Raw genomic sequence first — 19,242 nt, 5'->3', positions numbered from 1 at the left:
AGAAGCTTGCTGAGTGGTTTCACAGCAACAACCTTACACTCAACATTAGCAAAACTGAGGAACTGATTGTGGACTTCAGGAGGGGGAAATCAGGAGAACACAGACCAGTTCTTATCAAAGGGTCAGCAGTGGAAAGTGTTATAAAATTCAAATTCCTGGGTGTCATATCTCTGAGGATCTGTCCTTGGGACTCCACGTCGATGTAATCAGAATTAATTGTCATGAACAAATCATGAAATTCGGGGTGTTTCGTGGCAGAATCATTGTGCAAACAATCATATTATAACATTTTTATGACATCACTATAAAAATAAACTAATAATAAGAATAATTGTGCATGAAAAGTGAGGTAGTGCCTTTGGTTCATTGATTATTAACAAATCTGATGGCATCGGGGAAGAAGTTGTCCAGTTTTCGTCTTTAGACTCCTGTACCTTTCTCCTGATAGTAGCAGAGTGAAGAGTGCATGGCATGGGTGGTGGGGATAGAGGCTACTTTTATAAGACCACCTCATGTAGATGTCCTCAATGGAGTAAAGTCTGGTGCCTCTGATGTCGCAGACTGAGTTAACAACCCTCTGGAGTTTATTCTTGTCCTGAGAGTTAGCGCTTCCATACCAGGCATTGATACAACCAGCCAGAAAATTCTCTATGGTACACCTGAGAGTCTTCAGTGACATACCAAATCTCCTCAGACACCTCACAAAGTATAGCCGCTGGACAGATCCTTGGAGATGTTGCCATCCAGGAATTTGAAGTTCTTGACCCTCTCCACGACTGAGCCCTCGATGAGGACTAGGTTGTGTTCCCCTGACTTCCTCCTGAAGTCCACAATCATCTCTTTGGTTTTGCTGATGTTATCGAGTAGGAGCGTGCCTGTGTTGATGATCAGTGAGGAGGAGTCATTGTTTCCAACCCGTACTGACTGTGGTCATTGATCAGGGCCATACTTTGTGAGGAGTTTGAGGAGATTTGATATGTTTCCAAAGGCTCTTGTAAATTCCTACAGGTGCACTGTGGAGAGCAATCTGACTAGTTGCATCACTGTGCCAATGCACAGGGCAGGAAATGACTACAGAGAGTTGTGAACTCAGCCAGCACCATCATGGGTAATAGTCTCCACTCCATTGAGGACATCTATAAGAGGCCATGTCTTAAGAAAGCAGGTTCTATCCTCAAGGACCCTCACCCAGGCCATGCCCTCTTCACAATGCTAGGAAGGATGTGTGGGAGCCTGAAGACAAACACCTTGCAGCACAAAAACTTCTTATCCTGTCTGGACAATGAATCACAGACATGATCTCACTTTCTCTTTTACACCAATTTATTTAAAAAAAATATAATTTAACCAATATTTGCACTGTAGTGCTACTGCAAAACAACAAAATTTGTGACATATTCCTCGCTACAAGTTCTGATTAGCGATTTTTTTTCCTGTATTGCACTTTGTTTACATTTCTTTCTTTGTTTACAATTCTCTTTTGTTTACACACCTTACATTTAACTACATTTTACAATTATCAATAGGTAGAAAGTCTGCCTAGCCCACAGGCAAAAGAATCTCAAGGTTGCATGTGATGTTATGGATGTATTCTGACAATAAATTTGAACTTTGAGCAGCACAGATTGGGGATGATATTTCTCATGGCTGGAGTATCTAGTTTAAGGGACTCCTTGTCTTAAAGTAAGCAATAAGCCATTCACAAATAAGAGGAAAAGAAATGCCTTTGCGCAAGAAGGTAGTAAAATTTTGAAATTCTCTACCCACGAGGGCAAGTGATGGTTCAGAACCTGAGCATATTTGAGATAAAGATGGATAGAGTTTCAGATAAGAACAGGGTTTTGTGCAGGAAACTGGCAGAGAGGTGAAGATCAATCATGACCAAATAGAATAACAGAATAGATTTGGGGGCAATTGGAAAAAGGAGAGGCTGCTAATTGGTTTATACTTGTTTGATGTTTTTGCAAAACTTGTCTAGTATAAAACACAATTCAGCCCTCACACTGAGAGACATGTGACAAGTAACCAGATCTCAGATTAGGCTAAAAGATATCCAACTGCTACTTGCTGGTAGGTCAGAAAGTCCAAACTAAATAAAATGATTCCTAAGCACACAAGGAAACTAATTTAATTATTTCTACTTGCTTTTAAGGGTTTACTGAATAAACTCCTCCTTGGCATCAATGTGAAAAATATACAGCTGTAATGCATGAATATTTTCTTCTGATAGATTTTAAAAAATGTCCTTTAAAAGAAAAATGACACTGCATTGTTCCATGGCATTATTTAAAATATACACAGAATTGTGCAAACAAATATAATTTTGAATGGTTGAACATACCTTCTGGTGTCGATGCTGGCTTCTGAGAATTTGTGGAACTTAATTTGCTTTTCTTGCTGGTATTACTACCAACTGAAAGGCTTGACTGGAGTTTCCTGTGCATTTTTTGAGAGACTGGAGCAGAGAAGTTTTTATGGTCTGAAAGCCCACGTGTGATCCCATTGTGGATTCCATTGACATTACTCAAACCTGTGTGGCCATTTTGTAATTTGCCAGTCTCCCCCTCATTCTGTTCCAGTACTGCCGTGGATTGAGGTTGAGCTGAAAGGAAGAGAAAGTAACACTTCAGTCTTTTTCAAACTAAAATGATTTTTTTTTGCAAAATTCAAATTAAAAAAAAATATAATCAGGATTTCAGGAAAAGTTGAACTGTTGCAACAACCTTTCCAAAAAAAAATTAAATGCAACGAGTATAACACAAAAGTCTGCAGAGCTACACAGCATCACTCAGCTACTTAGATGCTCAGCATCAAGTAAAACAAATATTTACAGTGAAGGCTAAGACACACCAAGTTAGGTCAAGAATTGATTTGTACATTTGGCGACATTAAAAAATATAAACCAGCAAATCTGACACAAACATTCAACTTTTAATCGCATGAAGTCATCTGGACTGGTGAGAAATTTTGAGTTCTTCCAATACCTCCCTATGAAATCCCTTTTCCTCTGTATCCTGACTTTACTCTGGATCTTCATATCGTCCCAGGATTCATCTATTGCAGACTGATGAACATCTTTGCAAGCAACACTGTCACAGACTAAATTTTGTACACCCATACTTTAAATGCTCTCCACCTACTTTCATTTTTGCACTACCCACATTCCTATCTCGACATCAGATTGCCATTCCCCTGTTCTACTCTTCCCCACTGCTTTCCCTTTGAAGCTTTCATCTGCAGACCTATTCCACATTCCCTCTGGAGACATATCCTATATGAAAATGCTTCCAAACCATTCTGCCATTCTCAAGAAAGGAACGATAAACAAACAGTGTTCAACCAACCATCCACACTTCATCCTGTATCCCATTGCTGAAGCCCTGAGCATCATGCACTCTTCTCTTGGACTGTCGAGCTTCATCTATAATTGGTTGACTCCTGCAAGTACTGTAGCTCCATGATTAACAATATGGCTGAAGACCAATGTCCCAGTGGTTGTAGCCTTTGAAACTGATATCATCCACCAACTTTGGAGATTATTACTATCTTGCTTCAGACAGTGTGGGAGATCTGTGTTAACCTTCATGTGCACCTTACTTTCAGTATAACTACCAAACCCCAATGACTTTTTGTGTCCGTTCATCAGAACCAACTCTACCCCAGGCAACACAACAGCATCAAAAAATAGGCCATTCAGCCCTTCTAGACTGTGCTGAAACATCATTCCTCTAAGTCCTACTGTCATGCACTCATTCCATCACCCTCCAGACCATTCCATCCATGTATCTATCCAATTTATTCTTAAAACTTAAGAGTGAACCTGCATTTACCACATCAAATGGTAGCTCATTTCACACTCTTACCAATCTCTGAGTTCCTCCTAAACCTTTCCCCCAAAGCTATGTCCTCTCGAATTTATGTAAGTGTAAACAGCCTACTCACATTTACTCTTCATAATTTTGTAAACCTCAATCAAATCTCTCCTAATTCTATGATCCCAGGAATAAAGTCCTAACCTGTTTAATCTTTCCCTGCAACTCAACTCCTGAAGACCCGGATATCCTTTCTGATATCCTTCCTGTAGTTTGGTGACAGAAAACTCCAAATTTAGTCTCACCAACGTCTGATACAACCTCACCATAACATCCCCACTTCTGTACTCAATACTTTGATTTTTGAAGTCCAAGGTACCAAAAGGTTTCTTTACAACCCTTTCTACCTGTGACACCACTTTCAGGGAACTATGTATTCCCAGATCCCTTTGCTCTTACTCACTCCTCAGTGCCCTACCATTACTGTGTATGTCCTACCTTGGTTTGGCCTTCCAAAATGCAACACCTCACACTTGTCTGCATTAAATTCCATCTGCCACTTTCTGGCCCATTTTCCCCCAGTTAGTCCAGATCCCTCTGCAAGCTTTGAAAGCCTTCCTCGCTGTCCACGACACCTCCAAACTTAGTGTCATCAGCAAACTTGCTGATCCAATTTCCCACAATATCATCCAGATCATTGATATAGACAACAAACAACAAGCCTCCAGTCTATCATCCACTACCACTCTCTAACTTCTCCAATTTCAAATCCAGTTTACAACCTCTCCATAGATACCTTCTGAATTAACTTCCCATGTGGAACCTTGTTAAAGATCTTACTAAAGTCCTCGTTGACAACATCCACAGCCCTTCGTTCATCTTCTTTCTTGATAACCTCCTCAAAAAACTCCAAAATTCGTTAAACACGACCTACCACACACAAATCCTTGCTGAATATCCTTAATCAGACTATGGCTATCCAGATACCTGTATATCCAATCTCTCAGGACACCCTCTAATAATTTACCTACCACTGATGTCAGGCTCACCAGCCTGTAATTTCCTGGTTTACTTTTGGAGCCTTTTTTTTTTGAAGAACATGAGCTAACCTCCAATCCTCTGGCACCTCATCCGTGGCTAAGGACATTTTAAATATTTCTGCCAGGACCCCAGCAATTTCAACCATAGTCTCCCTCATGGTCCAAGGGAATATCATGCAAGGCCCAGAGGATTTATCTACCATTATTCGCTGTAAGGCAGAAGGCAGTTCTTCCTCTTTAATCTCTATATCTTCCATGCTTGCTTCCCTTATCGCTCTGCCAGTTTCCTAAGTAAATATTGATCACCCCATCGAGTTAGGCTTCCTCACATAGTTGAACACTCTGATCTTCTAGAGGACCAATTTAGTCCCTTACTATCCCTTTAATCTTAACATACTTGTAGAAACCTTTTGGGTTTACCTTCACATTATCTGCCAAAGCAACTTCATGTCATCTTTTTGCCTTCCTGATTTCTTTAAGTATTTTCCTACATTTTCTTTACTCTTCGAGTACCTCATTTGCTCCTTATTGCCTATACCTGCTGTACATCTCTCTCTTCTTCCTAACCAGATTGTCAATGAACCTTGAAAACCAAGGTTTTCTATGCATGTTAACTTTGCCTTTTATCCTGACAGGAACATGCTAACAGCACTCTCAAAATTTCACCTTTGAAGGCCTTCTACTAACTGAGCACATCCTTGCCAGAAAACAACATATCCCAATCCACTCTTCCTAGATTCTCTCTCATTTCCACAAAATTGGCCTTTCTCCAATTGAGAATCTCAACTCAAGGACCAGACTATCCTTATACATAATGTTCGCTGACACAGACTTCTGTCACCTGACCCGTCTAGTTCCCTAATAGGATCTTGTTGGTACCTTGATTTAGAAAACTTTCCTGAACACATTTGACAAATTTCTAGCCATCCAGCCCTTGTAGAGTATGTGGAAAGTTAAAATCTCCTACTATCACAACTTTCTCTTTCTTACATTGGTCTGCTCTCTACAGATTTGCTCCTCCAACACTTTCTGACTATTGTGCGGTCTAGAATATCAGTGTGGTCACACCTTTCCCATTCCTCAACTCCACCCATATAGTCTCTGTAGACGAGCCCTCTAGGTTGTCCTGTCTAAGCACAGCTGTGATATTTTCCCTGCCTAGCAATGCCACTCCTCCCCCTGCCCCCTATCATGTCTGAAACAAGAGAACCCCAGAATATTGAGCTCCCAGTCCTGCCCCTCCTTCAACTGTCTTATTAATAACAATAATGTAATCCTACATGCCAATCCATGCCCTAAGCTCGCCTGTCTTTCAGACAATACTCCTTGCATTGAAGCAAATATACCCAAGAACATTTCCATCATGTACAAACCTTTGATTTCTGTCTATACATGCAGGCCTCGCATGACCTTTATCCTCCTCCACTTCACTATCTGCTCTAACACTCTGGTTCCCATCACCGTGCCAATCAAGTTAAAGCCCCCGGAGCAGCACTAGCAAACCTACCCGCAAGAACGTTAGTCCCCCTCCAGTTCAGGTGCAAACCATCCCATTGGAACACGTCCAACCTTCCCTGGAACAGAGCCCAATTATCCAGAAACACGAAGCACTCCCTCCCACCATCTCTTTAGCTAAGTACTTAACAGCATTAAATTCCTCTTTCTGGCCTCACTAGCATGTGGCACAGGCAACACTCCTTAGATCACAACCCTGGAGGTCCTGTCCTTCAATTTTGCGCACAACTCCCTAAACTCTCTTTGCAGGACATCTTCAGCCTTCCCACCGACATCATTGGTCGCTACATAGACCATGACATCTGGCTGCTCACCCTCACTCCTAAGAATACCGAGAACTCGATCGGAGATATTGCAGACCCTAGCACCAGGGAGGCATCAAACCAACCGGGATTGTCGATCTCTCCCTCAGAACCTCCTATCTGTTCTCCTAACTATCAAATCTCCTCTTTTCCCTCCTTCCTTTCTGAGCTGAGGATCTGGTCTCAAACGATTGATTGGAATGGCTATGGGATGCTCTGCTCTCTCTGTCTATTCTCATTCTCTCTCCTGACATTCACCCAACTACCTGGCCTCCTGATTTTTAGGGGTGACTGTCTCCCTAAAACTCCTCACTATCACCCCACTACTTCTCAAATGATTCAAAGTTCATCCAGTCCTAGTTCCCCAACACAGTTTGTCAGGAGCTGCAGCTGGATGCACCTTTTGCAGGTGCAGTCATCAAGGACAATTGTGCTCTCCCAGATTTCCCACATCCCACAATCGGAGCAATCCACTGCCCTAGCTGACTCCAATACCTACTTCTAATTTAACTTAAGGATTAAATTACCTCACTGGAAGCAAGCTCATCCCCAGCCTCTGCTCGCCGAAGCATCTCGAGCCAAAGCATCAAAGCTCCACTCTGACACTGAGTATTAATTCTTATTCTAATTGCAAAAATATCAAAAATTGAACTTCCCTTCGTCACTGCTCCCATCGGACCTTGCCAACTATTGCTAATGTCAGCTTTCAAACCTCAGATCCCAAGAGGCCCTTCGAGAGGTGTCATTCCATTTTCTCAAATAGTCTCATCAGTCACATATAGCATGGCTACTCCTTACTGCTCAGTCCCAAATACATTTCCCTGACAAATTTCTGCCTTTATTCTGTACCCTCACGCGGTCATACCCCTGCTCTTATGCATGGGGTTACCTTGCACAATACCTTTGGTTTCTGGGTGTGGTTTGCCACAATTACTTCAGCCCGGAATCCCCATTTCCTTGGGACAAAACGCCCTTCACTTCTCTGCAGTTTCATCAGCAGGACTTATCCAAAATTAAACCAGTAGGGTTTTATTGACCTGTTACTGAAAAGTTAACTACAATATCCACATTGATTACAAGTTCTGACATTTCAAATGGCAGTTCTCAATTTGCTGCTTCTTCGTCACAGTGCATTGTGGCATAGCTAACATTCTACAAGCATTTCTCAATGACATATTTAACTTCAATAGTATTCCTAGCACCTCCCTGGCAGGCCCCTCTCCTTGCCTCAAAGCAGATGACGGATTGTAGTTGTCTGCATAACACATTCTGCTCATTACTGCAAACTTGTGCCAGATGTCCATCATTTTTTCTTTAAAAATTAACAGTGGGCAGGCAGAAGCTGCACACTTTCCCTGCCATTGGTAACATGTTTTCCTGTGCCTCCTGTTCCAATTATCAGCCAGCTTCCTGCCTGCCCAGGTCCTGATGGAGGAGGTATAGCTGATGTCATCCAAATAAAACTGCCATCTGCACCTTCCAATGGCCATAATCTTTCCATACTGCTCTCAGACTGCTGTGCTCATCGCAAGTGCAAAAGCTGCTGGGTGCTGAAGAATTTGGCTTACGTTCACACAGCACTGCCCACACCTATCTGTCCCTTATTGCTTCATGGCCTTGTGGGATGTATCCAATTAGCCAAAATACACAAAGGTTGGAGGAGCTCAGCTGGTCTTGCAGCGCCCACAGGAGGTAAAGGTATATTTCTGAAGTTTCAGGCCTGAGCGTTTTTTCAAGGTATAAGCATCTTTAAATAAACATTTTTCGAGGAAGGCATCTGAATAAAGACTGAAAAAAATGGCATGGGGAGAAGTCCACACCAACAGCCAAAAAGTGCTAACTGGATAAGAGGTGATTTTGGCTCTGACCAAATAGCCACACTAGAATAAAGTGCGACTGCATTTTACACATTATTGCATTGCTCTAAAAATTTCAATATCATATTTGTGCCATTTCTGCCATCTCTCACTGAGTTCTCTTTTGCATGTGCTAATCTTATCATGGTCTTGAGGAATGCCTTCTATTTAGCATTCATTGACAGAACTGGAAACACGGCGCCTTACTTTCTGCAGCCTGGGCCACATGTTTATTCCATTTAAAAAAAAATCCCCATTGTTCTGTAGCTATGTTTCACCTGAGCTAATCACAGACCAAGCACCGCTTTCACTCGTTCACTTACTTGATGTTCGATGTCTACGCAAAACACTTATCGTGGCAGCCACTTGACCTTTAGGTGATAGCAACACCACCATCCTTAAATTAAACCTTATCCTCATGGCTATTAGACGTACAGAAGATTGATAAAAAAATAGAACTGTTCATTTCGGATATGGATCTTGGAAGCTCAGAAGAAATTGTGCCTTCAAAAGCGCAGATGTGAAAATGAAAATGATTAAAAATGTAGACAAGATGAAAAACCAATGCCTGGCATTTCAGATGAAATTATTAAAAATGTTATCTGAAATATGAACACAAACTCTGCTCCTCAACTGCACTTGAATAGCTGCATCATCTTTTGAAAAACTCAGTTTTAGTCACACAGCTGTATGGCATCAAGTTAGAAATGAAGAGGGCAGCACAGTGGTCATGCCCATGGATATGGCTCCAATGAAACCTAATTCACAGAACTGAGAATAACTGGCAGTCAACACATTTAATCCAAAATGGCAATGACAAACTCACCCATACCTCCAAAGACATACACCTCCTCCCTCACCACGGTCTGAGGTCCCAAACAGCCCTTTCAGGTGAAGCAATTCTTCAACTTTACCTCAAGTTTTTTGGAGGTGGCTTTACTGCATCCGGTGCACTCTCTGTGGCCTTCTCTACATTGGAGAAACTGATCATAGATTAAGAGATCACTTCGCCCAGCACCTCCTCTCCATCTGCAACAATTAGCCAACCATTCAATTCTGCGTCACACTCTCAAGCTCACATGTCTGTTCATGGCCTTTTACACTAGCCCACCCTGACCACCCGCAGACTGGAGGAACAACACCTCATTTTTTGTCTGGGCACCCTTCAACACCAGGCCATGAACATTGAGTTCACTGCATTCCACTAATCAGCTTGCCTTCCCCCCCCCCCTTAACTAGTCATTCCAGAACCTACTTCCTTTCTCTCTCTCCACCTAGCCTAGACTCCTCCCCCTCCCCCTATCATCTCCCACCCTCACCACCTTTCTGTTCAGACATCTCTCATGTTCCCCCACACTTTGATGAAGGGCTCAAGCCTGAAACGTTGGTGATGTATCTTTACCTTTGAGATATAAACACACTGTTTGACCTGCTGAATTTCTCCAGCATTTGTGTGTGGTTTTTTTTTCTCCACTTAACCACGGTGTCAACAGAACCCTGTGCTTTATCTATGACAAACTCAACCCCTCAGAACACATCTTTCCCAGGTACAAACTTGACCATGAGATTATGTGCGTCATTGCTATTCTCTCAAAACACTTCATGATGATAACATCAGAGCCACTGGTTGGTAGTCACTTAGGCCCCTTATTGTTCTTCTGCCTTGAAATAGGTAGCAACTATGGCCTGTGGCCAACACGATCAAACAGGTCCTCGGCTCACGACCACAGGCTCCGTCTGGATCAATCACTTTCCACTGGTTTACCTGACAGAATGCTTCAGCAGTAATAAAACGCAACAAGTAGTTGAGGTGGCTGCCTCACTGTTTGAAGCAGCCATAGAACACATTAAATGCATCGGGAAGTGTTGCAATGCTGCCTGCCATGGTGCTTTTTCCTTTGTACACTGAGTTCGCATGCATCCTTGCCAGAGTCACTGGATATTTGCGATGATGCACATGGGACTCAAGCCACCTACCAAAGTGCCTTTAAGGTTCTAGCAATTGACTTGATCGTAAAGTTTTAAAAAATTACACTGCTACAAAAATAAAAGTATACAAAAAAGTTCTGGTAAAGATGCGTAATGTTAACTTATAGGCCTGTGTATTGAAAAATTGTATCTTATTTCTATAAAGGGCACTGGGCAATTTCTGCTGTTAGCGCATTTTTTGTTTGCCTTACAGTAGACTAAAGGAAATTTCCTGTGATGTCACATTTTCTGTTTATTACATGACAATAAAATGATCTTGAATCAGCAATAAATAAAAAAAATATTCATGTCATTTTCTTCTTTTACACAGTTATAAAATAAGATATCAGAAGATGCTCTTCACTGAAGAAAAGATTCAAAATGAGCAATCTATCCCTCTCTGACTTTCTTTCCCAAATACATTCGAAGTAGGAAACTGATGAACAGCATCGGGTTAATCCAGAAAATGGGGATGTTTCAATTTCACTTCTACTCCCAAAGCCGGAGTACAGGTGGCAAATCTCCAATATTGGCAGTATTTGGAAAAGAAACAATCATACAGTTATGAAACAACTTTGCAAAATTGTTAATTTAATCAAAATCACATTTCTGTGTTACTCTAGCAGGCACAGAGCTTAAAACTGTTTCCATTCGACCAAGGTTGAAAAAAAAGAAAGCTTTAGAACCACAAAAGTTCTGTCGATTATCCAGTTCTTTATTTGAGGATAATGATTTTTTTTTTACAACAGCACGTCATTTGTACTATTTCAGGTTGGCACAAGGTAAAAAAATACAGATCACAAACTTTTTTTATCTTCAACACGGGGGAAAAAAACACAGATGACACAGCTATTATCAAAAACTATAGTTTAGTAAAAATTACAAAGTTTACTCTCATCCTGCATCCAATACTTTAGAAAGTTTTCTCTCTGCAATTTATTATCACACAATGCTAAACTGAACAGTAAAATGAAGGGTGCTTTTGTTTTTTTCAAAAAATACAAGACCCAGTCAATACTTATCGACAACTTTAAAAACATATTTCCTCTGAGAAGGGAAGAGTTTTGCCTGCAAGGAATTAGATAAAATTGCATGTTAACAGAAGGCAACAGCTCATTCTTACAGTTCAAAAGAACAAAAACCTGGCAAGTGTTTCGACATATTGTACGGAGGAAGTTTGAAGAGGTTACAGAAGTCTAGCTTCCGTTTATGAATATCTGGTCACAAAAGGATATTCCCAGCTGCACCCCTGCCTCCTCATATAATAAACAGCAAGACAGCTGCTCAGGCACTTTTCTCCAGTGAATCAATTAGCGTGCCAGTTCTGTACATGCAACTGGACCATGAGAGTTTCACATTTTTTTTAAGGCGTATTTTGTCCCCCTTCAGCAGATGGATCTACCTCTTCCATGCTGAAGGCAGTGCCAAAATACCATCACCTTTGCCAGAAGCTCTTGGGAATCCATAGGTACATTTGGATTTTTAAGAAATCACGCTTGTGAGATGAAACCTACCTAAGATATCAATATTTTCATTATGTAGTTATCCAGGCAGATCGAGAAAACAAATCCCATACTATAGAGGAAGAAGCCACATTGCATCACAAACATTAATAAGAATGTTAATTTCTGTTGCCCTCCGATGTTCTTGATTAACAGCAATACCTGCCGTGATCCGTGATTTATTGTTGACAACAAGGATAGAGGAAAACTAATGAGCACAATTGGCTTGTTTCTTCTCTAGGAACCTTTCGGCAGAGTTAAACCTTTACTACTCCTCAAGATTCAAGTACTGTTAAGATAGTATCAGTTAAATTCACGGAACAGTAAAGTGAAAAGTAAAAAACACAATGCTGGAGAAACTCAGCAGGTCAAACAGTGTATTTTATATAGCAAAAATAAAGATACATAACCAACGTTTTGGGCTTGAGCCCTTCATCAAGGTATGTAAGTGACATCTATTCAGATGGATAAACTGAATGCTCTACATCGGGAAACGCCTGTACTGAACAACGGCAAGTTTTGCTAAATTAAACTACATCACAAAATAAGGTGAAGTGGCTCATTCCTCCCAAGTCTCCCAAAGTAGTTCTCCTGTCAGTGACACTCGTTGTTTACAATGATGTTTTCAATGCAGACAGCAAACAAAATAATTAAACCAATGTGGATTGAATTTAACTGCAGGAGGCATCATGCCGTGTCTGTATGGACTACTGATTTAATTGAATTAAAAGTAACCAATTTAACTTTCACTTAAAAAAACACTTTCAAACTTGGTCTTAAATCACTGAACAATCATTTGGATGGGAGTTTACAATCACAGCTGCTATATTACTATGAGGAAGATCAAAAAGGAGAGAGACCCCAAATGGTTTGTGGAATTATTTTGGAAAGAAATATTTCCAATCAATTAACAATACATTGTTTCTTCAGAAATCGCAAGACAGAGTCCAGTCCTCAGATCATTGAACCAAACTAGAATAGCAGGAGCCACCTACCATGTACTCCTACCAAAATCTACTTCCATTTAAGTTTAATGCATTTCAGATTTATTGTCAGACTACAAACATGAAGTCACATACAGCCCTGAGATTCCTTTTTCCTGCAGGTGCATCAGAGAGTGCAAAAAGTAAACCGTACACAGTGTAAAACATGTGAACTAAAACTAAACAGATAACAAATGTAAGTAGCTATAGAAAGAGCAGAAATAAAATCAATAAAGTGCACGTCCTTAAATCTCTGATTGAGTTTGTTATTGAGCAGTTTGATGACTGAGAGGCAGCAGCTGTTCCTGGTGGTGTGAGTCCTATACCTATACCTCTTTCCTGATGGCAGCAGCGAGGTGATGTGAGTCTTTGAAGATTGCTGCTGCTCTCCAACAGTAGCGTTCCCTGTAGATGTACTCAATAGTGAGGAGGGTTTTGCCTGTAATGTATTGGGCTCCAACCACTACCTTTTGGAGGACCCTACACTCAGAGATATTGGTGTTCCCATACCAGACCGTGATGCAGCCGGTCAGCACACTTTCCATCACACCTCTGTAGATATTTGCCAGGGTTTTTGGTGCCATACCAAACATCTGCAAGCTCCTGAGGAAGTTGTTGTTGGTGCACCACTCAGCCAAGTTTTCAATCTCCATCCTGTACGCTGACTCATCCCCTTCCTTTATACAACCCACTACCGTGTTATTGTCAACAAATTTGTAGATGGTATTATTGTCATACCAAGCTACACCATCATAGGTTTAAAGTGAGTAGAGCAGGAGGCTAAGAACACAGCCCTGTGATGCTCCGACACCGATAAAGATTGTGGAGAAGTTCTTACCAACCTTCACTGATTGTGGTCTGGAGGTGAGGAAATCCATGATCCAATTACACAGTAAAGTGTTCAGTCCCAGGTCTTGGAGTTTTCTGATCAGTTTTGAGGGGATGATGGTGTTAAATGCTGAACTGCAGTCGATAAAGAGCATTCTGATGTATGCATGTTTGCTGTCCAGGTTTTCCAGGGCTTTGTGTAGAACCAGTGAGAAGGCATCCACTGTAGACCTGTTTCTGATAGGCAAACTAGAATGGATCTATGTCACTGCTCAGACAGGAGCTGAAATGCTTCATCACCAACTTTTAAAAACACTCCATCATTGTTGATTTAGGTGTTACTAGTTCAACCCAAATGACATGTTAAATGTAGTTCTGCTCGATTGAAGATTTTTCCATTGGTGAGATAATTATGTTATTTCTCAGTGTCTACTTGTGCAATTGCACAGCATGCCTTCTTCAGATACCACTTTTCAAATGATAAGGATATTTCTACACAAGGAAAACAATGGTAATGTCCAATTTGATTTCTTTTTGCTCTTGCAACAAACTGCAAATGGATAAATACATATATGATGCAGACAACTAGAAGCTGTAGTACCTTGAAACAATGGCATCCAGTTGATCCCAAGGCCTGAATGTCTGCAGTTGATAAGGCCACCAGTCGGTGTTCTCAAAAACTATTCCCTCTCATTGCTGACGAGCAAACATGGCCACCATGCAAAACAGCTTGCCAAAGGTCATATTCTTCCCTTTATAAAGGTCTTTTGTTTACTTTTCGAAAAGAGTCTGGTACCCATTCCATTCGTTTTTGAATGAAACAATGTTGGCATCAAAACTTCAAACATTCTAACTTTGCATTTTCAGTTAAAAATAAAGCACCATTTTATTGGAAAATGCTTGTTTTTTAATGATGAAGAGCCGTAGAAATAATGACTTTCAAATATTTTCCATTCACTGTTCTGCCCTTTGCTGTGATTTGGGCACTAACTATCTCGAAGCTAAATTCCAACACTCACACAGAACAGGGAGACTTTGTCTTCAAGAAAATTAAATGTGAAACCACGAGCAGATGTGGAAAATCAACTGCCCACAGTTACACAGAATACAAACAAGGAAATATTTCTCAGTTTATTTAATAGTTACCTGACAAACTCCTGTTACATTAAACTTTGAACAAGGCACGACTCTCTTGATTTGTCTCTGAAGCCATTTAGTAATATTAATATTCTGTTAATGCTTGGAAGACAGGAAGATTGGGAAATCTTCATTATTATTGGCACAACACAAAAACAAAAATGCATATTGTATCCAAAATGGGCCCAAGATTGGTCTTTTCAGAAATGCTAGGCATTATAGTCAAATACAAGCCTTCAGCAGACTAGAGATAATCTGCAATCTCAAATCAGAGACACATTAACAAATCTCACACATGCAAGAGATTTTCCAAATTAAATTAATTCTCCAAAATATTCAATGGTGTAAATGAAACAAAACTGCTTTCTCATTTATCTGACTCCCATTTTGCATTCCACGTGAACTCATCAATGTCCAATGGTTTTTATTCATTTTTGGAATCTGGGTATATCTGACAAATCCAGCCCTAATTTTCCTTAAGGTTATCTTCTTTGGCTTGGCTTCGCGGACGAAGATTTATGGAGGGGGTAAAAAGTCCACATCAGCTGCAGGCTCGTTTGTGGCTGACAAGTCCGATGCGGGACAGGCAGACACGGTTGCAGGGGAAAATTGGTGGGTTGGGGTTGGGTGTTGGGTTTTTCCTCCTTTGCCTTTTGTCAGTGAGGTGGGCTCTGCGGTCTTCTTCAAAGGAGGTTGCTGCCCGCCAAACTGTGAGGCGCCAAGATGCACGGTTTGAGGCGATATCAGCCCACTGGCGGTGGTCAATGTGGCAGGCACCAAGAGACTTCTTTAGGCAGTCCTTGTACCTTTTCTTTGGTGCACCTCTGTCACAGTGGCCAGTGGAGAGCTCACCATATAACACGATCTTAAGGTTATGGTGGTAAACAAAATGCCTTAACAGATGCACATCCTTCTGGTCATTCCCCAGGGCTTTATTGACAGTTTTTACTGGCCCTCTACCAGCCATGCCTTCAGGCTCCAGGTCCACTTGGGGCTCTTCATGTGTGGAGAGGTTCAAGTCAAGTGTATGGTTACCTGATTGTATAAGTACAACCGGATGAAACAGCTTTCTCCGGTCTTCCGTGCAAAGCATGTACACAACCAGACATAGCACACATACAGACAAACATATGCAGGCCAAGTATTTTATCTCTACAAATAAATAGATTTTGTTTTGTACATATCACAGTCTCAGATGAATGGTGTGAGCAGTTCCTTTGGTCATTCAGCTTTCTCACTGCGCATGGAAAGAAATTGTTTCTCAACCTGGTGGTGCTGGCTCTGATATTCCTGTATCTCTTTCCCGATGGGAGCAGATGAAAGATGCTGGGTGGAAGGGATTCCCAATGATTTGGCATGCCCTCTTCAGACAACGATCTTGGTAGATCACATCGATGTGGGGAGGTGGAGGAGCAAAACTCCACTGGTACTTTTTGCTGCTCTGATAGTCCTGTATCTCTTTCCTGATGGGAGCAGATGAAAGATGCTGGGTGGAAGGGATTCCCAATGATTTGGCATGCCCTCTTCAGACAACGATCTCGGTAGATCACATTGATGTGGGGAGGTGGAGGAGCAAAACTCCACTGGTACTTTTTGCTGCTCTGATAGTCCTGTATCTCTTTCCCGATGGGAGCAGATGAAAGATGCTGGGTGGAAGGGATTCCCAATGATTTGGCATGCCCTCTTCAGACAACGATCTCGGTAGATCACATCGATGTGGGGAGGTGGAGGAGCAAAACTCCACTGGTACTTTTTGCTGCTCTGATAGTCCTGTATCTCTTTCCCGATGGGAGCAGATGAAAGATGCTGGGTGGAAGGGATTCCCAATGATTTGGCATGCCCTCTTCAGACAACGATCTCGGTAGATCACATTGATGTGGGGAGGTGGAGGAGCAAAACTCCACTGGTACTTTTTGCTGCTCTGATAGTCCTGTATCTCTTTCCCGATGGGAGCAGATGAAAGATGCTGGGTGGAAAGGATTCCCAATGATTTGGCATGCCCTCTTCAGACAACGATCTCAGTAGATCACATCGATGTGGGGAGGTGGAGGAGCAAAACTCCACTGGTACTTTTTGCTGCTCTGATAGTCCTGTGGATTGACCTCTGATCCATTTTTCTCCAGCAACTATGCCACACTGTGTTGCCACCAGCTATGACACTCTCAAAAGAGCACCTATAGAAGCACAATGGTGGCCGGTAGCCTTGCTCACTTCAGTCTTCTCTGGAAGTGCATTTGCAATTGCACCTCCCTGACAAGTGAGGAGAAATGTCAACAATAGGTCACTAGTTAAGTGAACTCCAAGGAATTTGGTGCCCTCCACTCTGTCTACTACAGAGTTGTGGAGAGTGGTCATCCCTGGTCCTCCTGAAGTCCACAATCACCTCCTTCGTCATGTCCACATTGAGACTCATTTTGTTACCAGATTTTCCACCTCTTCTCTGTCGTGCGACTCATCATTGCTGCTGATGAGGTCGACGACTATTGTGTCGTCTGCAAACGATGACTCTTTTGGAGCTGGATCTGGCGACGTAGTCGTGGGTCAGTAGCATGAACGGGCATGGGCACACAGCCCTAAGGTGCGCCGGTGCTCAGCGTGGTCTGGACTCCTCCCCCATCCTGTCCTCTGTCCCTTTATTCTTGCACTTTCCTGTTCTCTGCTTTTTCCTAGAGGAAGGGTGCAGGCCCAAAACATCAGTTAATACCTGTATATCGTTACCTCAGATAGATGCTGTGAGATTGGCTGCGTTCCTCCAGCATTTCTCTGTTTTTACCACAATCACAGCATTTGCAGACATTTGTGTTTCACGATGTTGATAGATCCAACCAGTGAATCACGATAAATCTGAAATTCACACTCAGAAGCATTTCATTTTTTCATTTTCATTCCATTTTTGGCTCAAGATTCCAGTATCTGCAGAGTCTTGTGTTTCCTATTTGGCATTTTGTATTTTTGCTTTTTGAATCCCATATATTTCCAGTTGCAACTACTGTGAAATAGTCTGAGGCCTTCCTTGCCCAGCTGAAAACTAATTCTATCGTCAAAGTACTAAAATCTGGACTGCTCTGGGATTGGTCCGGTCCGGATTTTCAGGATTCTTGGGCAGTACTTTAAAAATTAAAATTTAAGGAGAATAAAGAAGAGATGAACATGTAAGTTTTGATAGTTTATTAATGAAACATTTTTTCATATAAATTGCAATGTACAAAGAAAAACATTTTTACTGACATTTCTGCAACTTTGCTTGTTGCCACTCTGTCACTGCACGCACACAAAAGTCCTCTAAATTTGAAAAGTTTGAGGGTTTTTGTGAAGCCTGGATTCTCAGGTCGTCCGGATTTCTGGCATCTGGATTGGGAAACCAACACATGTCGTAACATCATTTCTCCTGTTCCTGGATGTGATCTGGCATAATCCCATGAGTGAGATGATAGGCCACCCAATGCTTGTATAGGCTCTCTTCTGATGGACTTGTTTTTGAACTTATTTTTCCACTTGTTCTCACATGTACTTTTCTTTTTGTTTCTTTGTTGGCCATTTGATAAAGTGGCTAGTCTGCATGCCCTGTTGCAACAATAATGGCTTTTGTCTAATAATTGAACAAGTTGAGGAATTGCTCATTCAGATGGTAATAAGAATTCTTAAACTGTATGTGTATCCCCTTGTGTGTAAACGTGAAACTACATATTTGGTGGTTGCCTAAAATCATTACATGTAGAATAATTCAAAATGTCTTGTGTCAGTGGTCTTGTGGAAGATTTTGAATTGTTTGCTTGTAAAGCCATTTTTTTTTCATTAGTAATCCAAGGCCAATCTATAGAGTAAATTGCTTTCCAGATAAATGACCAGCATTTTTTTTTGTATTGGAGGTGTTAACTGGTCACGACATGGAGTGAAATTTGAGTGGAATTAATTGAGCAGTCTCATCTGAAGGCAAATGCTACTAATCTAAAGGCTTTCCCAGAATACCATCTTAAATTTTTTTTTCAAATCTATGGTTGTACCAACAACATCCTGAATCAAAGCAAGAGGGTTTCAATAAGGTCAAACAATATTTGAATTAAGAAAGAAGCAAAATATAATCATAGCTGCCTGCATTCTTGGAATTTATTTTCTTTTTTGTTGTTTGGTGGCAATGCTGCAAAATGCTGGATTTTCCACAAGGATGGAAATCCTGCCGGACATGTAGCAGGATAAGAGTGACCCAATGCTGATGTCGCTGGTGCTGGTAGTGTAGTTGTAAGATGATTTGAAGGCCAGTAACGAGCACCTATCTGCTTCAAGTGTTGATTTGGTATT

At 41.4% G+C, this 19,242-nt stretch overlaps 1 protein-coding gene across 7 annotated transcripts in view; it reads right to left on the bottom strand.

Annotated features, from left to right (window-relative positions):
• mdfic (MyoD family inhibitor domain containing) overlaps positions 1 to 19,242 on the bottom strand; it is an 89,080-nt gene that overhangs the window by 19,670 nt on the left and 50,168 nt on the right. For all 7 annotated transcript variants that reach the window (XM_069903852.1, XM_069903851.1, XM_069903858.1 and 4 more), the window contains one exon: positions 2,342 to 2,602. In XM_069903852.1, coding sequence (XP_069759953.1) covers positions 2,342 to 2,602 — 261 coding nt within the window. The remainder of the gene's footprint in view (positions 1 to 2,341; positions 2,603 to 19,242) is intronic.

The sequence above is a fragment of the Narcine bancroftii genome, chromosome 11, assembly GCF_036971445.1.
Source record: "Narcine bancroftii isolate sNarBan1 chromosome 11, sNarBan1.hap1, whole genome shotgun sequence".
Classification (NCBI taxonomy): domain Eukaryota; kingdom Metazoa; phylum Chordata; class Chondrichthyes; order Torpediniformes; family Narcinidae; genus Narcine; species Narcine bancroftii.
The sequence above is the reverse complement of the archived record's forward strand: the minus strand, read 5'-3'. Positions and strand labels throughout refer to the sequence as shown.